Raw genomic sequence first — 24,803 nt, 5'->3', positions numbered from 1 at the left:
GGGGCCTGAACGAGCTTCCCTGCACACATGGCTCCTGCCATGAGAGCCATTGCTGCCTGCACACCCGTGTCCCCAAGGACAGCGGAGCCATCCAGAGGTAAGATTTCGGTGGAGAAGGGTGAGGGGCGGCCGTGGAGCTCTCAGTGGCTGCAAAAGAGAGCAGGAGGCTGAGGGAGGAAGGCAGCTTCATGGGAGGCGGTGGCTGAGCATCAGTCGTGGGCGTGGAATATTTCTGGCTATGGGAACTCAGATTACGATCTTCAGTATTCTCTCGTGACGTTTTTTCCACTTCCCAGTAAGGGAAGTTCCACATGCTGCTTTGCTGCGTGTTTCTCCTTGTTCTGTGGATGTCGCTGCGCCGATGCACGTTTGACATGTTTCCCTCCCTGTTCCTGGACCTGTTGCTCCTAGGAAGGATTATGCAAGGCTGCACGCCACAGATGTGGGCCCAGACTGCTGAGTTCTCACATGGGCCTTCAGAGAATTTGTCTCTGCTGAAACCTACCCACCTTAGTGAGTGTAAAAGTGAACATGGGAAAATCCCGGGCCCTATCAAAGCTGCCTGCTGGCAGCACATTGCTGAGCATGAATTGTGAGACTCAACACATCCTCTGGTAGTTCTTAGTAGAAATTGGTTTCCTTTCCTGAAGTCTGCTGCGCTTGCCTCTCTGAGAGGTGCAAGCCATCACACAGAGACTCATTTTCACTTCCCTGGTTCCTTTTTAAGCTTTGTAGGACTAAATTTCCTTTGCCAGCAGAAATTCTGGTTGTTTAGTCAGAGCTGACTAAAACTCCATGCTTGTGTAACAGAAGTCCTGGCAGGGCTGTTGGTGTAATTACGGGGTATCTTTCCACAGCCTCAGTCATCAGCAACAATATTTCTGCTTATCCGATAGCCCCTGGGATCACACGATACGAGACAGTGTTTTGGGAGGTACCTGCTTGAATTCCTTCCAGATTTGTGTCCTCCCTGCTTGGTTGCTGCCCCATAATTGAAGCTGTCAGCGTGGCAGCAGGTCAGACGCACGCTCAGATTCCCTCCCGCGCTGCAGGGGATCAGTCCCATGCAGGGGCAGCGAGGGGCTGCGGCACAAAGCTCTGTGCTCAGTCCTGGGGGTCAGCTGCAGCCCGTCTCACGAGATGCTGCCTGGCATGGTGATGGCACGCTGTGTGGTTGTGTTTGTTCATCTCCCGAGTCCAGCTCTTCCTCCTCTCCAAGTTGCCCCTGCTTACCGGGCCATGTCCTCCTCCCAAAGGAGAAGATCTCACCAAGCAGAGCCTCGCTTCGCACCTCTTCTCTGCGGGAAGGGTTAAAGTGGACCTGGAAAGGAAAAGTTTTGGGGAAATAAGTGCATTTTCAGTTTTCATTTTCTTCTTCTTAGATGAAACGAAAGTCACACACAGCTGTGGAGGAAAGATGTGTTAAGGGGGAAAGGGATGTTGAAGCACAGAGGTTATGCTTTCTAGCTTACCACAGTACACGGTGCTCGCCTGGCTTCTGATTAGAATGCCCTTTTCTAACCAGCTGACTGTTTTGTGCGTGACACCTGCGTGTCATGAAGGGCAGCAGGTGGAAGAAGAAATGGCGATATGCCCAGGACACAGCAGATGCCCTGAGAATGTACCCGGATCACATGTAACTTCTCTACCAGGGGGATGGAATAAGAATGCCCTGTTTGGCCAGGGATTCTTTCCATAAGAAACGGCTGTACAGGACAGCATTGTTTTGCCTCCCCAGGAATCATTTCCTAAAACAGGAAGTTATTTGTTTAGATCATCTACATTTTACTAACTGACGTACAAAGGGCAGTGCTGGTATCTGAACTGATCTTTGTTGGGGTTCATTTACCCCTTGGAAGGTAGGATGTTTTTTAAGCTCTACCTAAGGTTTCTCAGTGCTTGAGAAAAATACCTTTTCCTGCCCAATGCAGTAGCATTTGTGATCTAGAATTGTCTAAGATGGCTCAGCATATGGGCTCAGGATTATCTAGACATTTCTTCAGATGTTGTATAAAAATGCAATTGCCCTCTCTCCAAATGCACTGCATTCTACTTCCAGCGTGTTTGTGTCATGTATTGGGAACTGGCAGGCATTATGTTTATTTTCTATGTAAGAGTTCGTTAACTGCTCACCAAGGAGCACGGGGTTAGGAACAATTGTGGCCTGCCTACGTTATTTCTCTGCCAACTAATTTTAAATGGAGAAGGGAACCAATACACCTTGAATGTGAGCATTCACTGTCTGGAACAAATTTGAAGCTTGGTGTTTTTTTTTGTTTTGTTTTGTTTTGTTTTTTCCCTTCTGCTTCCCTCACTTTTAGTGAGGCTTCAGGAGAGTACAGTTCAGTTGAATATTCTTATATCTGGGTCCATTTGTCCTGTCACTCTCGGTGAATGTCATATGCCCATGTGAATGTCATATACCCATGATTTTTCTGCATTCTTCCAGAGAGAGGAGAACGGCAGTGTTTTAAGAAGAGACATTTGAAGGGCAAAATGAAGCAGGCTACTTTATGTCATGGTTTTAAAGAATTGTGTTACGATTTTTGTGGCTGCATTTCCTCTCATATGATTATTTTTGAGACACTGAAAGTTTTGTGTGTCTGGTAGGGAGGTAGAACTACAGAATGAGCTTTGCAAATGCCATCGGTAGAGTTATATAAATTTGTTCTCGAGGCTGGAAAATACATTAGGGTCCAGTTTAATTTTCTCTTCTGTTTTCCAGAAGCCCAAGATTTCCTTCAGGTTGTTTGCAGGATTGTGCGCACAGGTGTGACTGTGATGGACGATGGCGTGGTCCCAGGGCCAGGGAGGCAGGCTGGCTCCTGTCCACTCTGTCAGAGCAGGAATGCTCACCACGATCAGAACTTCCCTAGGAGGGAAAATGGGGTCTGGTGCCACGCAGAGGCGTTTTGTAGTGGACAGATGTGTGTTGAGGGGTATAAAAGCCAGGAGGTGTATTGTGCTTGTTGCAAGAGGAAGTTAACAGGAAAGTCAGCACTGTTTGTAGCCACAATACAGGCAGCTGTCTTCGAAAGCACTTTTGTGGTTGCTGCTTTACCTGGAAAGAGGTGTGGAGGGATCACAGCACACAAACACGGGCCTCATGCAGAGGGTTAGGGAGGACTACACTGCTTCTGTCCACCTTGTGCTGCTGAGGCTGTCCCTGCCTGACAGATGCTGTCCTAGCAGAGGCCATTTGCACGTTCACCCCATCCCATGTGCTCTTGTTCCTTCCTGCCTTCTGCTGCCCGCCTCTGCGGGGTGTCCAGAGCCGGAGACTGACGAGAGCTGGGCTCCCCGCTGCACCAGGAGTGGCTCTTTGATCAGCTACTCTGCGTGATGAAACAAGGGTAATAAGGAAGAGGAGTAATCCAGCCCACAGCGCAGAGCCCTCCCTGACGTCCTCAACGGCCTTGGATGCTGAGGTGAACTAGAGGTTTACTGATAAATCGCTGTCCTGAGCACACAGGGGCAGTTATTACAGGAAGCTCCATCCCGGCCTCCAGGCCAGTTCCTACCCCTACCTGGCTGTGTGCCATCTTCAGGCTTTATGTTTGCAGGCTCAGAGCAGCACTCCTTGTCAGTTCATATGGAACCAGCTCCACAGCCAATTCAGGACAGTGCTGCAAGGAGGGTCTCCTGCCAGCAAAGTCGCCATGCAGGAACAGTCCTAACACAACCCGATGAGACCTCATGGCCTCAGCTCGCACCCTCCAAATATATTTCTTCCCAAAGGTAGTTGGGAAGGCTGCTTGTCCACATATTGCAGCTACAAGGTCTCATGGGGCAGCACAGGAGTGATGGAGCGGGCTAAGAACCAGATCTAGCAGAGTTTGGATCCATAACGGGCTGATGGGGTCATGGCACGTGCGCTTTGTAGTCTGGGCATTGCTTCCTCGTTAAGAATATATTGTACTCTCTATAAAATAAAATAAAAAAGTGCAATCCAGTGTGACCTGCAGTGTGAACAAGGGACAAAGGGCATGCCAGTATGGTGGTTCAGGTGCACCCAGGCTGTTACAGGGCAGGAACTGATGCTGTCAACAAACACAACCAAATACCCATGATCAGGCAAAGTAATTAATGGCAAGAAAAACCTGAAATAGTTAAACTCCGCTGTCGATTTTTTTTTTAGCAGCCTTTTTTTTTTTTTTTTTTTTTTTTTGTACATGCTGCTTACACAGAAAATAGATGGAGCGGTTTGTTTCATTTTCTGTCTCCGAAAAGAACTGCGTGATGTAACACACCGCCCGATAACCGCAGCGGTGGCAGAGACTCAAACAGAAAGTCCCGCTCGGCTTTCTGGAAATGTAACACTGTCACTTGTGGAATGCTGTGAAAACGAGAACAAATACCGTGTGTTTGCTTTCCCCCTCCTTTTCCCTTTCTCTCCCCCCATTTTCTTTTTCCCTTTCTCCCCTCCCCCTTTTCCTTTTCCCTTGCCCCCCTTTTTTCCCCTTCCCTTTTTCCTCTTTCTCCCCCTCTTCCCCCCTTTTTTCACTCTCCCCTTCATTTCCATTTCTCCCCCCCTTTTCCTTTTTCCTTCCTCCCTTTTTCCTTTTCCCTTCCCCCCCTTTTTCCTTTTCCCTTCCTCCCATTTTCTTTTTCCCTCCCCCTTTCTCCCCCTCTTTTCCTTTTCCATTCCCCCTTTTTCCTTTTCCCTTCCCCTTTCCCCCTTTTTCCTTTTCCCTTCCTCCCTTTTCCTGTTCCCTTCCCCCTTTTTCATTTTCCCTTCCCCTTTCCCCCCCTTTTCATTTTCCCTTCCCCCCTTTTTCCTTTTCCCTTCCCATTTCTCCCCCCCTTTTCCCTTCTCCCCCCCTTTTCCCTTCTCCCCCTCCCTTTTCTCTCTCCCTTTTTTCCTGCCCCTCCTTCATTTCTCTTTCTCCCCCCCTTCTCTTTCCCTTTCTCCCCCCTTCCCCCCCCCCTTTTCCCCTTCCCCCCACTAACCACCCTCAATTCCCCCAGCACGCCCGCAGCTCCCCGTGCCCCCCCCCGCGCAGCCCTCGCGGCAGCACCGCCGGGGGTCGGGCGGCGGAGGCGCCCCGCCCCTGGGGCTGCCCGGCCGCTATAAGCAGCGCGGCGCCGGGGAGCGGCCGGAGCCTCGCCGTTCAGCCCAGCCTCAGCTCAGCTCAGCTCAGCCCGGTCCTGCCCAGCCTCGCCATGCCGCTGCTCCGCGTCGCCCTCCTCCTGCTCGGCCTCCTCCTGGCCTCCGCCGCCGCCGAGTCGGTGAGTGCCGGCCCCGCGGGGCTCCTCTGGGGAGCAGCCCGGTGCCTTCTGCCTCCCTTCCCCGCTCAGCCTCTTCTCTCTCTCGCCCTGCCGGACCCGGGTCCGGAGCAGCCAGGGCAGCGGTGGGCTGCTAGCTGCGGATCCGAGCCCTTGGACCCCTCTTTTATTGCCGGTTTTTGGTGGGTCGGAGGCGCGCAGCATGTTGCGGTGTCTGGGTGCGCTTTCCTGCCTCGCCTGAGCAGGGTTGTGCTGGTTCCTCTGGGTGTCGAAGCTTCCTCGCCTCCAACGGGAGAGGAAAAAGGTGCCTGACTGATTGAAGAATCGTTTAAACACAACGAGGTGAAAGAGTTGGGATGCTTCCAGTCAGGCACGTGTGTGAGGTGGAGATTTGGGGATTCTGCCTCCCTGGTGTTTGGGTTTGGGTGTTTGTCACATCTCGCTGATAGTGCGGTCAGGGCAGGTTCATCTGCTAGTCCACGGGAGCTGCTGAGCGTGAGGTAACTGTGAGGATCTCGAAGCTAGGGCTGGTTATCCACCTCGCATATTTCGGACAGAAGGCTGTCTGTGTGGGCAGGTCAGTGCTGATGCTGCTGTGCTGTGCAGCACCCGGCACCGCTCCCCACCAGGGCAGGGGGCTGTGGGTGGGAAACTCCCGCAGAGAGCGTCTGTAGAGCTCTCTGCCCCCCTCTGCCCAGACCAGCAAGCCCAAATCCGCTCTAGCCTAGCGTCTCTCTCCCCGCTGTTAAGTTTGTGAATTGCTCGTCTGAGAAGTGGCCCGAGCTGGCGGGGCAGACCTGTGGGGCAGACAGCATCTGGAAGCCGTGCTGACCATGTTTGGTATGAAATGCAACTTGGTGTCCCTGGGGAGCCGAGTGGACTGCAAGCATCGGATTTCTGTAAAGACAACGGCTTTCCGACAGATGGATTAGGTAAATCCTTGCGCACAGCCCATGCGGAGTATTTGTCAGTGTCTTCCCAGCTATGTCAGGCAAGCTGTGTGCCTGAGTGCTAACGCTAACCTACTATGGAGCCTTATCCAAACAAATCAGGCTACACACTGCCGAGGAGGAGATGGGATGACACAGCCTCTGGGAGAGCTCTGTGGGTGCTCCTCCCCCCTTTTTTTTTATTTTTTTATAGCCCTGCCAAAACGTGCAGGGCTGCACAGCGCGCGGCTCCCAGCTCCTCCGTGCGGGCGGGGTGAAGGCAGGTAGCTGTTTCTTCACAAGACGGGGATTGTGTTTCTCATGCTTATGTAAGAGCGTGGCTTCTGAGAGCGATTTGGTGCTCGAATATTTCCCCGAGCCTGTACAAACAAAAACGTCTTGGCTCCTTTCCCCTCTTCAGCGCGGACGGGATTTCTCTGCGTGAAGCAATCCGGGATGTGTAAGAGGGTGGGGGATATTAGCAGGGTGCCGACGCGTGACGTCTGCACCTGGGCTGGGGGTGGCTTGCGTTACACCCGTGGTGTGGCTTGGCACCAGAGCACCGCCTCGTCCCCGTGCCCTGGGGAAGGTTGGGGCCGGAGCATGCCGTCCCCCGGTGGTCCCCAGCCCTCTCCATCCAGTGCCGCAGGAAGCAAAGGCTGTGCGGGGCCAGTAAGGGGTTCCCACAGGAGGTGCTACAGGGGCTTGTGGCTGGGGACGGGCAGAAAGCCCCCGGTGCAGCTAAAGTGTGGGATCAGTGAAGTTGAGGAGGGGCAGTGTGGGACTGTCGAGCTCTGCCTGCACTGCTAGCATCTCGCTGGCCTCTGGCAGCACAGGAGGTAGGCAGCAGGTACTCCCCGGCATCAGAGGGATGTCTCTGCCTGCTGGAGGCTGGGACTGCTCCTGGCTGGGACTGCCCGGAGCTCAGCAGGTCCTCAGCAGCGCTCATGGGCTGCGAGCTGGATGCAGCAGTCCTGCTTCGCTGCCCTGAAGTAAGCAGAGAGCTTCCCCCCAGCACTGCATTGTGTTTGTGCGTCCCCAGCAGTGCAGGCAAGCAGAAATCCATCCCCAAAGCTGAGGAGCCTTCGGGGAGAGGGGCGAGGCTTTGAGCTGTGGGCTCTGCCTGCTGGTTAGCTGCAATCAATTGGAGGCTGTCTGATTGGCAAAGCCGGTGTCTTGCTGGTGGTAGCCGTGTTAGGAAAGTAGTGCAGCATTATTAATGTTAGAACCGGTTGGGCTTGTCCTGCTGCCATCGATCCCCGAGGCCTGTTCTTTCTGCTCTTTGCCCAGTTTCTCATCTGTCCCTACCAATCAAATCAAGACGCAGCGATCTGTGTCTTACTCTGCCTCCTGACTTGGCAAACCCAGGGGGCAGCTGAACGTCTGCAACAAATCCCAGCCTCCCTAAAACACCAAGCAGCAAGTCTGAGGGGATGTCCCTTGCTCCTGAAGGGGAGCCCGTGGCTTTTGGTACCTGACCCCGGAGCAGGCTGTCACACCGCAGTGCCCGTAACGCATGGGAAGCAGTGGCCTCTCCAGCACCTTGTACCCCGCTGAGCAAAGCAGGCACGGAGAGGTGCAGGTGGGTGGGAGCAGTGACCCCACAGAACTTGGGGTGCTGCTGCCCCTGCCCCAAGTGCCTGCTGGCTCTCGTGCTGGGGAGATGTTTCTTAGGGTTCTGGTTTCCAAACAGTTTGCACAAGAGGCAGCTTGGGGCTGAACTTGGGACTTTCAGAGAGATGGTGATACCAGAGGCTCGCTCGTTCTAGGAAGTTAAGGCTCTTAGCCAACCTGATTGCGCTCTTTCCTGCCCCTCCTGCTGTTGTCTCCAAGGCCTTGGCACTTCAAGGTCCTGCAAATGCCTGTATGCAGTCCAACAACTGTGGAAACGTTTTTTCCTGTCTTCACCTCTCCCCTCCTCTCCGAGCCTGTTGCCTGGATGTTTGGGGTCAGGAGAGCGGTCCCTGCTCTTCTCAAAATGCCTGAAGTAGAGCCTGACATCCCCTTTGCCTTGGTGCTCCTGGGTGGCTGTTGCCTTCCTGGCACACTTGTCCTGCTTCCACCACGAGGCTGGAGGCTGCCTGCCTGGCTATGAGCGATAATGGAGGGGAAGGAGGGAGTCTGGCTGGTTGCTCAGCATGCAAACTTCAGCACGGTTCCCGCAGCTATTTTTCCCTTCCCTTCAGGCTGTTGTTGGTAAATACTCTGAAAACGTGCTGGCTCGCTGATCACAACCCCCCGGTCATCGCTTCAGCTAGGCATCATGGAGCATCCATCCCCCAAAACACCTCTTTGCTCTTGAGCTAACATTTAGCCTCTTCAGCTTGCTCTTAAATCCTTGCAGCTGCATTCCCTGCTCGGCACAGCTTGTTCCTCCGTGTCCTGTAACTACAGGAGGGTCCTGCTGCTTTTGCAGCCTCAACCTGGGAGCTGCTGTAGCTGCAGCACTACAAAACTGGATGAACCCGGTGCACGTTTGACCTCTGGGCTGCTGTTGTGGAGCGTGTGTGGCTGTTTGTTGAGACTGGGTGGAATGCAAACGCTTTGGATTAAGGATTCAAATGATTTGCACTGGAGTGAGACTCTTGTGATGAGACTCGGCTTGGTGGCTCCAGACAGGGCAGCCTGGTTAAAGGGCTGTAACAAGGTACTGCACCGAGGGGCTGTAGGAAATCCTACGTTAATGAGCTGTTAGGGCTACGCTTTTGGATTACGTGGGACTTTTTGTCCCTGAGCACACACTTGGTTGTCCAGTGAAGGCTTCTGTCCGACCACGTCTGCTGCGCATGGCCGTCAGCCCCGCAGCAGCAGTCTGACTCAGGGTTTCTGGCACTCGCCTGGCGTAGCAGCTCGCCGGGACTGCTGTCACCATCTGAGTAACGGCTCTGCCCCCGGATTCGCAGCCGTGACTCAGATGTGCTTGGCACCGGCTGCAGCCCCGGGTTTGTTCTTACAGGGGGAAGGAAGGGGGCGAATGCGGAGTCAGCGCTGCTGCTCAGCAGGCTGTGCCTTAACCGCTGCCGCCGGCCTCATCCATCTCGGTCTGTGTCCATGGTGGGTAGAAGGCTGTTGGTCTCTGCCATCTCCTTGCCGCCAGGAGCAGAGGTTTATGAGAAAACTGCCTCGTCTCGAGCAGCTGCTAACTTGCTCTGGCAGCTCCGTGGGTGCTGCCTCCTCAGACAGATACAGCTGGAAACGAGAATTGCACAGGGACAGAGGAAAAGAGCAGTGTTATCTGGAGCAATTGAAAGTGTTTGTAGCGGGGCAAAGGAGTGGAAAGTCATAAAGAGGAGGCTAAATACTTAATCCTGAACCTGGAGAAAATGTCAGCGTAGGAGGGGGAAACACGCAAGACACAGCTAAGTCCCTCTCAATTTCTAAAGGTTGGCTGACTTCAAAAATACCCTTCTTGTAAAAGTCTTACTTTGTTTTGCTGGAAATGTCTGCTCTTGTCAGTTTTATCTTTGAGTCCTTTGAGGCTGAGGCTCTGCTCACAAAACACCAAGTGGCTCTTGTTAGACAAATTACTGGGATAACTTAAAAATCAAAGCAGTTAATTAAAACCTTGGTGAGACACTCCTTGGGGTGGGAAGGAGACTGCTAGGCACGTAGTCCTGTTACCCAAGCAGCCCGTGTTGTGTAGCAAAAACGAGGTCTCTTCTTGCTTAAACAAATTGCAATCTGTCTGTCAAAGCAAGTTGTGCCTTGGGAAGGATTTCTTTCTTTTCATGTTGCTGTGTCTTAGCTGCTGAGGGGGAAAAGGTGTCTCCGTCCCAGTGCAACTAGAACTGTGCTACCTGACTCTTCTAAAACCCTGAAGACAGCACCACAGCCGTACCTTGTTTACCTTGCTGGGAGGCTAACCCTGCCTCCTGCCCTTCAGCTGCAGTTACAGTCAAACTGTAGCAATAAAAAGAGCAAATGTTAATGCACATTAACGACCGCGCTGGGAAAGTGCCTGCCTTGGACTTGCAGCAAAACAGTCCCAGTTGCGCAGCGGCCAGAAGTGTCGACGATCTCGGGTCTGGCTTTGCTCCTGAAGGTGAGCACGCCTGGTGTGATGGGTGCTGCCACGCTGAGCTGGGCTCCCGCGGGGCAGGGACGGATCCTGACCCATGTGGCACAAGGAGGGCTGCTGAGCTTTTGGAGGCTGGTGTCCTCCTCTAAGAACAGAGCAGCTTCTAGCTATCCCCCACTCAACTGGAAATATATATATAGTCCTTACTGATGTCAGGAGCTTTTGCCTGGAAGACTGTGTTCCCATCGAGATAAATATTTATTGCAAGTCCACGGCGTGCGGCGGGGCCGACTCTGGAGCAGGAATCTGTTTATGTGTGAGCTGTTCTTGGCGCTAATTCCAAGTTTCCTGAGGCTGAGTACGAGAGGCTGGTACCATGCATTGGTTACTAAAGGACTTGCTGGTCTGGCCCAGCGCAGGCTCTGCAGAGCCAAGGAAGGAGTGAGCAAAACAATAACTCGGTCCCTCTGCTCCTGGCTGCAACAGCGAGGGTGCAGAGAAGTGGTCAGGGAGTGCTGGAAAACTGCTGCCAGCTTCCTGCCCTCTGCTCAGAGAGGGGAGGAGATCTGGCCTGGAGTCTGGAGCTCTGGGAGGAGGACAGGACTCTGTAAAGCTGCTGCGTGGTCTTCAATAGTACACGCTGGGGCTGCTTGATGGTCCCAAGCCAGGGCAAGCTCTGCATATTCAAGAATATATATATATATATTTTTTTTTTTTTTAAAAAAAAAGACACAACCAAAACCCCATGCTCTAGAAATTCCGCCTTTACAGTGCTAGCTAGCTAGGGGAAAATCCCTGCTGTTGAATCTATCGTTTATATAAATTCTCACATAGGTATAATCTGATAGTGGAGTGCCACAAGTACTTCATCTTGAGTGCTTCCAAACTGATAGCCTTCACTGGCAGCCCTGCCAAAAGCAGCGCTCTACGCAGTGTAACTGCTGGCAGCGCTCAGCAGCCTGGGCTAAGCCTGGATCGTTGGGCTATTACTTCTGATTAGATTAAAATGGCTTGTGCGAAGGGAGGCTTTTGTAGGGCGCAGCACTGGGAATCTTGATCGCACAAACAAGCTGTGATTAGCTGCCCAGTGAGCCGGCTAGGAAAGGCACCGTGCTTCTGAGCCTTTGAAGTTGGTGTCTGCCAGGCTTAATCTCGCTAGCGCTCTGGCATGAGGGATAATAAAGATCCTGAAAATGCACGTTGTGCGTTTCTTGCCAAGTGGAAATTCTGTTTGCGTGTGTTGGGAAATATTGGGGTATCGTCGTCTTCTAGCAAGGGCGAGGCGTGCCCTCACTGCCCTTGGGTGAAGGAGAAAGGTGATATTTGAAGTATCCCAGGCGTGAAGTAGCAGCATGAGAAGTCATCCTTATGGACAAGCTGCCTTGCTGTGGCCTTTATATCCTTATTTATTTATCCCCCCCATCCCCAGGCAGAGATACAAGAGGAGCTTCCTGGGTTAGAATAGACAACTCAGAGTGAGTCTTAACCCTCAAAACTGAACCCCCCTTCTGACCTTGAATAGATTTCTCCTACTTCTGAGCTAAGCCCTTGGTAGTGAAGTATCTGAACTACTTATGATAAGATTTGTAGCTAGCATTAAAAAAACAAAACACAACAAACTTTGAGCTCAGAATTCCTGTCCCTGACCGGGAGAACCTTTCAGGGGCTCGCCATGGCTCTGCTGTGGTTGTTTTCCTCCTCAAGTCACATGAGAGCTCCTGCTTTCCCATCCTGCAGTTTTCCTCCGAACCTTATCTTTATGTGCTTCAGGGCAAGTGATTGACACACAGCCATCTGCAACTGCCTGCTGAGCTTTATCAGGTCTAGCTGGAGGGGCAAGCAGTCATCTCCTCCCCACTCTGGTGCATGGAGCTGGGCACTGGGTATTCATTTAGAGCACCTATTTTGCCACCACTGCAGTAAACATATCCCAGCATGTGCCTGTCTGGCAGAGGACAGGGATCTTTATGGCTTTGCTCTTGGTTGATAATCAGGCAAAAGCAGTTAAACAAGAATCCATTCCTTTGTAATCTATCCATCCTCCTCCTGTTTGCTGCTCCAGCATGGCCCGAAAGGCACAAGCGTGCAGCGTGGCCTGGAGAGAGCAGGCTCCGTGTCGGCAAACGTACGGAAGTTAAGAGGTAACCGAGGTTTGGCTGGGTAAGTGCAGGGAAGCCTATTTTGAGCAAGCTCCCCAGTGCCTGCAGAGCCTGGGAGGATTCACCCCCGCTGCAGGGGAGGGATCGCCCCGTGGGAGTGGGTCACAGTGCCGAGCCCGGGATTACGGCGTCATTGTCACAGGGATTATGACTCCGCTGCCGCATGAGCCCCCAGGAGAGCTGTTTGCTGCGACACGGCTTACAGGATCCCAGGGGGACGTGCAGGCGGGGGGTGACCCGCGCTGGGGCTGTGCTTAGCGCTGGCCACGTGCTGCCGTACCTGCCCCCACGGAGCACGTGGCCCGCTGGATTCGAGCACACAGGACTGGTTTTGTGGCTGCAGGGAGACGGATACCGGCTTGGACAGGGACTGGGGATGCTTCCCATAATGACCTTGAGCGAGTGGCGCTGTCAGCCCCTGCATGCCTCTTGTTCTGTCTTACTGAGCGAGTCACTGCTCCTGGACTCTATTACCAAGCCCAAATATGTATATGCATGTACATGAAAAATATATATCAAATATAAAGCCTTTTCTGAATGCATTGGCCTGTGATTTCCTCAGAGATATTGTGGGCTTATCTTTACAGCTCGCTGTGATGGGGTGCACGTGTAGGGTGACTTAGTGGGAAGATGGGCCGAGCCTGTGGGCCTGCTCCAGGACTGCTGAAAAAGAGTTGAGCATCGGCACAGGGGTACTGAACTGTGTCTGTAAGCCTGGGGGTGAGCCTGTCGTGGAACAAAACACACACGTGTGCCTCCATGCCTTAACTTCTGTCCTGTGGCACAGAGGGCACTGCGGGCCATGTGTGCTGTGCTACATGGGACAGCGTGACCAGAGGTAAATCGGTACCCTCCAGGCACGGGCACAAGGAGTTAGCACGAGTGCTGAAGGAGTTAGGTGCGACCTAGGTTGGAATAATGGTATTTGTTCTTCTCAGTACAGAAGTGATGGAAACTGATGTTTTCCCTGCACTGGAGTGGGGAGGGAGTCAAGGGTGGCTTGAGGGAAAGCATAGACCTTTCTCTTTCTGCTACGGCAGGAGTTGGCTCCCGTCACTTCTAATAGCTTTACTTGTAAGGGCTGCAAGGTGGGAGGACAGAGCTGTCTCCGCCTGTTACCTCTACAGGCCTCCCTCCCGCGGGGGGCAGCTTTGCTGAGCTGACTCGTGTGGTTCCTCGCCCCCCTGGTTTCGGAGGGCTGGCTTGGCTGTGCTGGGGCTGTGAGGTGTACTCTGCTCCTCTGCGTGCTTTGCATGAGCTTAAAACCTTCCTGGTTCTGTCTCTGAGCTTCTGCAAGAGCATGGTGGAAGTGAGCTGTATGGAAATCCCCCGACTCGGGCCTGGTGGTTTGCAGAGTTTTTGCCTCCCTGCCCTGGGAAGGCCCCACCAGGTTCGGTGGTCTTTGGCCAAAAATGTGAGCAGCACTGCGGGAAAGCCGGGTGGGCAGCAGCTCATGACAGCACGGGGCTGGGAAAGGTGTCCGTGTGATACTGCTCAGCTGGGGTTTCTGGATGGGGCAGGGGACAACCTGAGCAAGCACCCAAATCAGCACCCAGGGGAGTCCCAACAACTTCACCTGAGCACCAGACAGCCAGTCACACTATGGTGCCCAGTGAGCTCCTTGGTGACAGGGAATGGGAAAAGCTTTGCCTAGAGGCTTCCCGAGAGCACATACATACCCCAGTGTCCCTCCTTCTGTGGCTGTCTCCCCTCAGCACAGGAATTTTCCATGGATCTGCTTGGCTGGAGCCCCAGTCCTGACTGTGGCACATTCCTCAGTGCACCTGGGCTCATGCCATGGATTTATTTGGGGGTCTGAGACCCCATCCTTCAACCCTGGTCACTGCAGTGAAACGAGGTGATCTGTACAGCTGTCCTCTAGTACAGAGCACCAAAGAAAAGCTGCAGGAGCTACTTACGTTATCTGTCCCTGCAGGCTATAAAGAGTTAACAGATCTGCACCTCTGCCACTTCTGCCACCTCCCAGGCTGGCCCAGGTCCACCTGCTTTTGTGTAGGAAGGGTTGACTTTCACCTTGCTCCTGTTTACTCCTAGACTTGTGTACACAGTGCTGGGAAGGGAGACGCACAGAGCTCAGCTCCCCACTACGGGGCTGTAAAATGAGATAAAGAGCGCCCTGCACTTCAGGTGCCGGGGTCTCTGCAGGTCTCACTCCTCTGCTGCTTGCTGGCTACAGCCCTTGAAAGAAGCCTTTAGCGAACTCTGGCGTGGTTGATCAGAGGCAGTATCCACAAAAGCAAATCCCATGTCTGAAAAGCTTTGTCCCTTCCCCAGAACATAATTTGTTTTTGTTTCTGATGGGGTTTGCAAAAGCTGTGGTGAGGAGGTGTGGGCTGGGGTAGGTGAGCTGCCTGGGTCTGTTATTTCCCAGAACTAGCCAGCAGCTGGGGAAACTCGCACGTCAGCCAGACCCTTTGTTCGCTGCCTTGGTGAATAGATGCTCCTGCTTTCAGAAGAGCCTGGCAGTACACTGGGATGGAGTGGGGTGGGCTGGGGCTGAGGCAGGGGCAGCCTGCACCCTGCTCAGGGTGCTGGCTGTGACTGCGGTGCCGTAGGGCAGGAGCAGGGCAAGCTGTGTCCAGCCTCACCCCCAGCCTGTCTGGGGCTCACATGAGACCTCTGTGCCCAGCTTTTCCAGGAATGGTGCTCATAGTTCACGTGCCTGACATGCTGCTTGTCTAGCAGGGAATAGGCTCTTAATTTTTGCCACCGACAGGCAGGGAAAGCTGCTGCTTCATCCCCAGCACACTGGTTAATCCCCCTCGGTGCTTGCTGGGGATCAAAGCTGCTTAGCATGAGGAAGAAATCCTGGAAGCAGCAGAAATGGTAGTTTTCTGTGCAGACCTCTCCTGGAAAGGAGCATATTAATAGCAGGGCTCGACTTCAGCTGCCGGGGCAAGGTGGGGCGGCGCAGCCGTCCAGTCTGCCTCTCCCAGCAAGTCCCTGGCCCGGCTCCAGTGTGGGATAACAGGTGGCAGAAAGCAGGCTCCGAGCAGCGGGTGCCCTTCTCCAGCTGGCAGTTGTGGAGGGTGTTAAGCTGGACGTGGCCAGAGATGACTTGGCAAGGGCTGCCCAGTGCTGTGCTGCTGTCTCGTAGCTTTTTCCTCTTGGCTGTGGTCTGCCAGCCCAGAGGAAGCAGCGGCACCCGCCTGTGGTGTCTCTCAACCTGCCGTTGTGGCTGCGGCAAGGACTGAGTCGTCCTTGGGATGAGCAGTTCTGCAGGGAGCTGTATGTGGCACTCAGGAAGCCCTGAGCCTTTGCTTTTAAGCCTGGGAAAGTGCCCTCTCACAGGTGTGCATGCTAGGAATGTGCCTGCTGCAGACCTGCCCTGAGAGCAGGGCACTTGGCTGTTAACTCTTCCCAGCCAGAGCACTCCTGGCTGCCAAGGGCCCAGCTCTTGGAAGGAGCCCGCTCCCTGGGAGAGCGTGTCCTGGAACCTAGAGGGCAGACATGGAGATGCCCAGCAGCCCTCTAACTTCCCTGTGCTTCGGGGAGAAGCTGGCAGATGAATCTGTTAAAAAAAACAAGCCTTGCTGCCCACAAGAAAAGCTTTCTGCAGGGCTCAAGGAGCTCTCCTGGCTTCCAGGAATTTCCCTGTCCTTGCTCAAGATGATGATGAAGAGTGAGTTCAGGGAACGCTCCCATATAATCTTATTTACGCTTGTGAGTCAGTAATTTCCTTGTTATGTCCTCTGGCTTGTAAACACTGTCTGTCCTGATTTAAATAGGGCTTTCTGATAGCCGAACCTGGTGCGTTCCACAGTATGTACTAATCGCCGTGGCTGGCTGCCATGGCTCTGCTCATGCCTGGGCTGATCTGATAAGGCCAGCCTGCTGTCCAGCCTCTCGGTGGCCCAAAGGCGGCTTTCCTTCAGCCTCCCTCGCTGGGACATTTGCTGGCCGTGAGTCATAACAGCGTGCAGCATGAGCTGGCACAGGGGTGCGGCTCCGCACGGCGCTCCTGCCAGCATGGGTCTGCCCCAGCTTGGCAGCCCGCTTGGAGGGATCGCAGCAAGTGCGCTGCCTGGCCCCGCTGTCCTGGTGTGGGCAGACTGGAATCGACCCTTCCTGTGCCTCCATGGCATCGCCGTGAGCTGTAGTGGGAGCAGTGACTGCCTGCTGGCAGCAGTTCCCATCGCAGTTCTGCTTTGGCTGGCTTTCACATATCTCAAAATGAATTTACCCTGTGAGTGAGTGATCCGTAATGTTAGGAACGCCTGGTTCCAGGAGGCGAGGGGATTTCTTCCCAGCTGTCCTTCCTCCCCAGCCCCCTTCCCATTGCTCCGTGCCAGCTCGGACAGAGAGCAGACGGGTCTGGGAGGAGAGCTGGCCTCAGTGCTCCGTGCCCCATGGCTATTCATTTGCTTATCCTCCAGCAGAGTTGCAGGGGAAACCAAAGATGCCTCAATAAGCTAATGAAAAGCACCTCAAGTAGCCGCTGCTCCTCATGCAAAATGCGAAGCATCTTGCTCTGACCACAAGGCATTGTTTGTGGCAAAACCAGTACCCTAATGGCAGGGAAATCTGGGCGGCGAGCAGGGCCGAGAGGAAGCTGACGCATGGCTTATGACGGGTTGTTAGCATTTACCTGTAGGATCTAGGTGGGGATAACTCATCAGGCTGTGTCACTGCGGGGCTGTTGGAAGGGTCGCACCTGGGCTACAGGGGCTGACGGGAGCCACTGGAGGCGCCGAGCCCTCTGCCCTGTGCTCGCTGCTATCCTGATAAAGCAGCTGGGCTTGGGTGGTGAGACCCAGGGCTAATTGCCCCATGGGTCTCTGCTCTTCTACCCCCAGTAATGCCATAGTCATGCTCATGATAAACTTGCATGATAAGAAGAGCCCTCAGATGTGCAGGGCTGTGGACTAAAAGCATGTGTTCTGCTGCAGCTATTTACAAAGACACTCCTGGGTAGATAAACCTTCAGGACTTAAACCACACTGATGCCCAGGAAGTGTGCATCCAGTATTTCTATGGGGACAGCATGAAAAAATGTGACAGCCTAGCTCCCAGCTATGAGACCCATCCATCTGCATCGCGCTCCTTGCCTTGGGGGAAGGGGTGAAGTCCCCCACCACGCCGATGACTTCATGGCCGTGGAATCAGAGGCAGGGAGCGCTGGAATCTGCAGGCTGCTCTTGGGCAACTGCGAGCTGCCTCTGCGGCACCCTCACCTGGCCCCAGGTTGGTGGGAGAGCTCCAAGGCTTCTGGGGGAATTGCACAACCTCAGTGAGAGCAGGAGGCTTGCGCTTGTGGCTCCAGCAAGGTACAAGTGCAAATGAGCTCTGGTGTAAAAATTGCCGCTGTGGCCATGCAGCTGATTCCCTGCGAGGCTCTCCCAGCCTAGCTGCTCTGCAGGCTGGGCAGCCTGCCCTTCTGGGCTGCTGTTCTGCTCCCAAGCATCTGCAGCTGCAGTTGCCAAACCTTGGGATCCTGGGCTTGATTTTATAGAGTTGTTTGTTTACAGGGATGTAATAGGTGAGGCAGGGGAAGCTCTTCCTTCAGGCGAGTTACTGCTGATAGCGAATGCTCTTGAACATCGCAGCATGACACTGCAGGTCAGCTGAACTGACAGATCAGTTCTTAACCCTTGGGTAATAAAATAGATTTGTTCTCACTGCAAGAAGCAATGAGCTGCCTTGATGTGAAGCTTCTGTGCCGTGCAAAAAAAAAGCCTGACATATAGGTGCCAGGCTTTCTCTGAGAACAGCGAGTTCCTCCAAATGCCCCTTTCTGACAAACTGAAGGCATTGTCTTTCCCCACGTGCTCGTGCTCTGAACTCCTGACCAAGATTGTGTTGTGTTATTTTCACCCTGTGGTTGTTTAGTGAACCTCCTGAATGTGCAGCCCTCAGGAAATTCCCATCCCAGACTGGCTCTCACTTCTGTTCTGAGAAATTCTAGGGGAATTCAGCTATTGCCAGGCCAATGAAGATAATGCTTATGGTGGAGAGGAAGTTCAGCATTTAATGCTTTTGTGATGGATTTGATGTGTTCAGCCCTGAACTGCTGACCTTTTGTAAAACCCTTCAGAGCAGTTGCCTGAAACTTAACGCTTCTCTTCCCCTGTCTTAAGGTGAGAGAAACCGAGACCATGGATGCACGATGGCTTGACTACCCTGGTTCTGGAGACCTGCCAGATGATGAAGACATCGGCAAATTCAAACCTTCCTCAACTTCCGATGGGTTAGATACAGATGAGACGTCTGGTTCTGGAGGTAAGCAGGGAAGGGGGTGAATGGATCTCCCTTGGCTGATACTGAAATTCTTCCTAGTGCCAGCAATCATGAATGATGGGCTAAGGGTACAGCTTGAGCTCCAGAGGGAACTGCAGTGTCAGGTGTAGATGAGGAAGCCGTGTAGACCGTAGGCATTCAGAGATGAGAACAGTGAAAGTGGTTGTACCATGATGTTGAATCACTCTGGCTGGACTCCATCTGTCCTCCCTAACTTGTTTTACTGCAAGCAAAAAGGCATTTTGCTAGCTGGGTCTCTGTCTCGTTGAACTCCAAAGAACTTCTGTCAAATATTTTTTTAAATTCTAATCTTGAGGCAGTGTTAAAGGGCTTAAAGTTTGGTGTCTTAGCTGAGGCCAAACAAGGTAAAGGGCTAACTGATGTTGAAGTGAACTCTCTGTGACATGCAAAGCTCCCTGCCCAAACCAGTTTCAGCAGCTCCTTGTCCCCATTATGTGAACACTTGTTCTCTAAATGGAAAAGAACAAGTACTGAAATCAGTACCTGACGTGTTTGGGCAGATCTGGTGACTAGAGGGTTAGCAAACTATCCTTTAGGGATGGGTGGTGAGAGCTTTGCCCTCCCTTGGCATTAGTTTAGCAAGCTATGGCAGACCTGCTTTGCAGAGCAGTTCCTGATAATCTGCAGCAGTGGCCAATGGATACAGCTGAAGATCCCTCCCATGCAAGAGGTGTTGGTCTGGAGATTACATCTCATCGTCTTGTGCAATCAAAGCCACAAAGTGGTGAATGTACGAGGAGATAAGAGGGAACTGTATTCAGGAGAGAGCAAGAGTGCTATTTAGACTACAGTTGCTGAAGTGTCCGAATTGTGGAAAACCAGCCTGTAATTAGAGGAAAACTTAACGTCCTCTTCTTTCTCCTCTGCAGACTACCCAGATTCTGAAGATGCTATTTATCTGACGACCATGGATACTCCTCTGGTAGGTATTGCCTTTGCATATATATATATTTTAAACAACATGTAGCTACTCTGGCCCATTTCTGAAGCTTTCTGAATACCCTTCCCCCTGCAAGACGTGGCATTGAGAGGAATCTGCCTGCATGAGCAGGAACAGCATGCTTGCAACGCACTAAGCAAACTTTCCTTTCCCTGCACACCCTCCTACTTTCAACTGTAGGTAGGCTGGGTGCTGCTTACTGACGGGTGTGGTTTGTCTGTTCTCTGTAGATATCTGACAACTATATCCCTGGAGATATGGAGAGAAAGATAGAAGGTGAGAAGAAAAACACGATGCTGGACAATGAAATCATTCCAGACAAAGCTTTACCTGTTGAAGAGAACCTGTCCAACAAGATCTCCATGGCAAGCACAGCCAACAGCAGCATCTTTGAAAGAACAGAAGTTCTTACAGGTAATAGTCCACATTGTTCTTAAACATTAATGACAAATTATTAATATTGTACATCAAAATGGCTTGTATTGTTCTCTGAGGAGCAGTTCCCTTCTGACGAGGGAACTGAATTGCATTACCTTTGTTCCTGCCTCTACCAGGCTCACTTCTGCCTTCTAGTCCTTACAGGGCAGAAGAGCCTAGGGTTTGCCTTGCTGGGGGTAAATTGCTTGTTTTTGAGCATGTCACCTGACTGCTGGCTTAAACGAGTGCCACACAAGCCATGTGGCAGCTGCTCTGCACCTGCCTACCTCAGCCAGAGGCATATCTAGCCATAAATCAGCAATGTCATAAACTTCTAAATCAAATGCAGGCATTTTCCTTCTAACCTCTGCCCAAGGCCTGCTTTTCCTGAGCCTTGTCAGGAACCCAACAACTCCTCTAAGGGGTTTGAGCACCTAGTCAGCTGTTATAAATCTAAGTGGCTCTGTGTAGAGCAGAACCAAGCAGCTGGCTTCCCCTTATCACGTGAGACAGATCTATATCAAGGCAAACTTCATCCAGCACTTAGCCTGATGTCCAAGTGCAGACCTCAGTGCAGCCATCCTTCCACCTGGAGGAGGGACTGGAGACTGGATTGCAAAGCCACCTACCAAAGAAGCTGAATTAGTGCAGTGAGAAGGTGTCACAGCAAAAGATGAACTTGACTGAAGTCTTCTGGCCACCCCTGGTGTGAGGAGAGGGAAACATCTTCTGGGTGTGTGTGGGGAGTTGTTGCTGTTTCATTAAAATACTCAATTATGTGTGCTCACACATAAATGTGAGTATATATAAACAATAATTCAATCAAAGCTGTACCATTTTCCTGGAGTTGATACTGTGGGTTGTGGGCAGGTTCTCTTGGAGACTAAGAAAAAAAAGAGAACCATACCAAAGCAGGGAGGTTGTCTTTTTGATAAAAGTTCCTTCTTGCACTTAAGTGGAAGATTAGCACAACTGGTTAATGCGGAACGTGTGATTATTCAATGCTTGGATGAAGATCAGTTTGTGGCTTTCTCCAGTAACATCTACTGTTGCTGAAAATGTCGGTACATATGGTGATAGGCACATGGGCAGAACTGATCCCAGAGGCAGCTCTGGGAACTTGTACTGCTGAAGCACATCTCGAAATTTAGCTGACAGTTTGGACTTGTCCAGGAGTTTAGACCTAATTCTGTGTTTATTTTTTTCCCCAGCCCTCATTGCAGGAGGGGCAGTTGGCCTCCTGTTTGCTGTCTTCCTGATCCTTCTCTTAGTCTATCGCATGAAGAAAAAGGATGAAGGCAGTTACGACCTTGGAAAGAAACCGATCTACAAGAAAGCCCCTACAAACGAGTTCTACGCTTAAAGCTCAGCAGCACTTTGTGTCCATCAAGGGACAAATGGACTGTATGGAAACACTGTGCCCTCCAATGAGACGTGCTGAACAAACGTTCTTTTTGGATTGAATTTCAAAGTGACTTTGGGGGGGGGGGGGAAATTTCTATATGACCCTTTCCACCCCACTCAGCTAACAAGGGCCCAATGAAATACAAAGAGTCTGAAAAAACAAAACAACAAACCTCAGTGTACTTTATCTAAAGCTAGTATAAAAAAAAAAAAAGCCAAACTTTCTGCTTGTTTTTATAGAGGGTATGTAAACACAAAACAGACTGTATGGAAGTAAACACCATGTGTTTGCATCCAGTGTGGTGTTCAGATTGGCTGCTTCCACAGAAGATGACTTTTTTTTATTAACCTTGCTAACAGACGTCTCGCAGCAGGCTGTTGATGTGAAGCTTTTTTGTGGAGAACTATTTATGAATCTCTTACACTACAGATAATGTTGCCTTATCGGGAGTAAAAGGCCCATAGGGCTCAAAATCCATGAATGCCATAAAGGGCCTATGGGAATGTCTTCCCCTGGAGACTTCTGTCTCTTCCTGCTGGCCCCAGGCAAGGGTCGTTAGTCCATGAAATCAGGACAGCCCTGTTTCTCTTGGCTATGGTGACACCCTTTCCTTGCCTTTACTCTCTTACCTTTTTTTTTAAGGATTGCCTGTAGGGCTTTTATAACAAAATTTTAAAGAAAATAGACTAATGTTTATATAAAGTTTGTAGAAATTGTTTTTGAAATAAAAAAATATACTTTTTTAATTTCCTCAGATTTATTTTTTCAATCCCTTTGTGTTTCCTTTGGCTGGGCATTTCTCTAGAGATGTTTTGTATGATTCATATTCTGAACTGCAGCAGAGTTAGCTACAGTGTTACAGATTTCTTTTTAGTTCTGTAGCAGCTACTGGAGAGGGTAAAGATATTTATGGTTTCCTTGTAACTTAGGTTTTGATTTTTTTTTTATACTTTTTAAAATAGAATTATTTATAGTTTCTGAAATGGCTGCTCTTCTCTTCTGGTAACTTTTATCCTTTTTATGTAAAACGCTAATATAATGAGTCTCTGTGAAAACTATTTAAGCTTTATTCTGTGAGTTTTAATGATATATTCAAGGCAATAATTTCTAGAATTAATCTGTATGCAAAATTGGATTCATTATATATGATTGAAGTAGGGAAGAGATGAGAGTATTTCTAGTCTGTAATATATTATAATCAGTCCTATAGAGCTATATATTATATTTTACTGAGAAATACACAGTTCAGAGTGAAAAGGCTGGAGTTAATTCTTCAGCAGCCTCGCTGTGAGGCTGGGTCTAGTTTGTACTGCTCTTTGTCCAGTGTCTGCTCTAGAGTGCAGGTGGGCTGGTGAAGGCAACTGGGGGGCTAGGAGCCGTGCCCAGGGCTCTGCCACCCCATCCCTGCTGTGCCCGGGGGCTGGCAGCGTTAGGGGATGTCAGGCTGGATCCTCTAAGGTGCAGCTGAGGTCCCCATCTCCGTTCTGGGGTTGCTCTTTGATGCAGGCATTGAGAGCTCACAGTACAGGGAAAACAATTTGATTTTTGGTGCATGTCTGTGCTGCGGAGCTCCGGTGGTCCTGGGCCAAGCACTGACTTCTTGCAGAAGGCTGCCTCTGGTCGCAACAGAGCCACAGGTGGCTCGCTCTGACCTCCTGTGGTGGTCCTCTGTTATGTGTTGTGTACATAGCTCCTACCTCTTCTGAGTCACACCAGCCCCCCTTGAGCAATGGGTGGCTGCAGGTCCCAGGTCTCCGATGGAGGAGGGCGGTGCAGGAGCACTCCGTGCAGGTCCTGTCCCGTTGCAGCTGTCTGAACCTGCTCTGGCTCAAGGCACCTTCGCTGTGGGGTCCTCAAACTGAGCAACAGGGTTGGCAGCCCAGAAACACTGTTGTGAATATTCTTTAGGAATCTCACCAGCTCCTCAAGCCTCCTTACAGGGACTTTGTTGTAGGCCTGAGGCCAAATCTGTAGAGGCAATAGCACAAAGAAATTTGGCTTCAGCTGGTGGCAGCTGCTTCTCAGTTTGGGGCTGGTGTAGCAGGGCAGAGGGGGTGATGCACTGAGATGTGAGAGGACTTCCCCCAGGCTTCTCCTCCAGGCTGGTTCCCTTGGTCCCAGTGTGTGTGTGTTCTTGGAAACCGCAGGCTCTGGGGTGCTCTGAGAGCCAGGCACAGTTCATTGTAGACTGGGAAGGAGGGGGAGGACGCGCAGTGCCTATGGGCAGCACTACGGGGAAGGCAGGAGAGGTGTCTGCTCTGCTGGGTACTTGGATTCTCTTGTCTAATTGCTCTTGGATTTTCCACTGTTACATTTTTTTTTTCCTCTCAAATAAACTGGTACTTTATAAAATTGGCTTTTTGGACTGTTTCTGATCTAGGATTACTTTGGGGAACTGGATAGCAAGGACCTCATGTTGGTGTAACTCCTTGGTTTACTGAAGGGAGGGCATGCAGGGAGCTGGCCCGGTGGTGGTCTGCAGCTCACAGGGGCTCTGTCAGCTGCCCCCGCGCCCTCTGCAGCGTCTGACCCCCAAGGGACTCCTGTAGGACCAGCACGTCTGGCTTTCTGGAGCTCCCTGGTACTGAAGCTCTTCCAGGCAGGCAAAGCACACGTAGCATGGCATGGGGAGGTGAGTCTGTCCCCTCTGCTGCCCTATTTCTGTGATGGGACTTGGAGGGCTGTAGCCAGAAGGGCTGGAGGGAGGTAAAGGCAGGCTTGGGCCTGTCCCTGGTGACAGCAGGACGTGCCCATGCCCACAGGTGTAGAGCAAGGTGCATGGAGCCTCGCCTGACCAAGTTTGAAGCCAGCTCTGTTTGACTGACGCGGGCCTTGAGGTAGGAGCAGGGCTGCACTGGCTCCCTGCCACTTCCACCAAAGGCAGCTCGTCTCTCTAGCAAGCCCCGAAGGAAGCTGCTGCTGCTGCTTTGACAGCTCGGTGCTCTCGAGGGCTGGGACCCCTCTCGGTCTCCCCAGGCTGCTCACTGGGACAAGTGACCTCCTCAGAAGTGCTGTATTTAAACAGATTTTCCTCCTGGAGAAAATCCAATTCCTTTCTACCTGGCGGAAACTTCTCCCCGGTGAAAGCTCCTCTCAGGATGCTTAGGTTTAGCAGGTACAAAGAGAACAAACTGGGGCCAGTCTCCAGGCTCCCTCAGGGTTGAGGGAACAGCAGTGCTTGCTGTGCTCTGTGCAGTTGCTTGGTCCAGTGCTGGTGCTCTGGGGGGTCCCCGAGAGCCTGCTTCTGGTACCAAGGTACCGAGACATGCGAGCACTGAGCCCCCTCGAGGCTGCCCTCTGCTTTCCTGGTGCTGCTGTGTGCCAGCAAGCCGCTGACGTGCGCCTGCATTCCTCGGGCTCTCGTGCCTCCAGGGGCTGTGACAGGTTCTTGGACTTGCTCCTTGGAACAATATGTGTTTATCTTCTCCTT

General features: G+C 52.0%; 1 protein-coding gene across 2 annotated transcripts; it reads left to right on the top strand.

The window, feature by feature from the left end:
* Positions 1-3,213: 3,213 nt before the first annotated feature.
* SDC4 (syndecan 4) lies at positions 3,214-22,315 on the top strand. Of its 2 annotated transcripts, XM_035343536.1 has the most exons (6): positions 3,214-3,221; positions 5,142-5,229; positions 18,431-18,572; positions 19,481-19,533; positions 19,782-19,965; positions 21,180-22,315. In XM_035343536.1, exons 2-6 carry the CDS (start codon positions 5,164-5,166, stop codon positions 21,329-21,331), a joined length of 597 nt encoding a protein of 198 aa, XP_035199427.1. In that variant the 5' UTR covers positions 3,214-3,221; positions 5,142-5,163; the 3' UTR covers positions 21,332-22,315. The 2 variants fall into 2 exon arrangements, with proteins under 2 accessions (XP_035199427.1, XP_035199426.1); XM_035343535.1 differs by lacking the exon at positions 3,214-3,221 and having other exon boundaries at positions 5,110-5,229.
* Positions 22,316-24,803: the final 2,488 nt, after the last annotated feature.

Source organism: Oxyura jamaicensis, chromosome 20 (genome assembly GCF_011077185.1).
Source record: "Oxyura jamaicensis isolate SHBP4307 breed ruddy duck chromosome 20, BPBGC_Ojam_1.0, whole genome shotgun sequence".
Classification (NCBI taxonomy): Eukaryota; Metazoa; Chordata; class Aves; order Anseriformes; family Anatidae; genus Oxyura; species Oxyura jamaicensis.
The sequence above is the reverse complement of the archived record's forward strand: the minus strand, read 5'-3'. Positions and strand labels throughout refer to the sequence as shown.

What these genes read in the sequence shown, in the direction of transcription:
- SDC4 (XM_035343536.1), top strand. Translation starts at nt 5,164, where the DNA reads ATGCCGCTGCTCCGCGTCGCCCTCCTCCTGCTCGGCCTCCTCCTGGCC. An exon ending in CGACCATGGATACTCCTCTG is followed by an intron (nt 19,534 to 19,781) that starts GTAGGTATTGCC and finishes TGTTCTCTGTAG; the next exon opens with ATATCTGACAACTATATCCC. An exon ending in AAGAACAGAAGTTCTTACAG is followed by an intron (nt 19,966 to 21,179) that starts GTAATAGTCCAC and finishes TTTTTTCCCCAG; the next exon opens with CCCTCATTGCAGGAGGGGCA.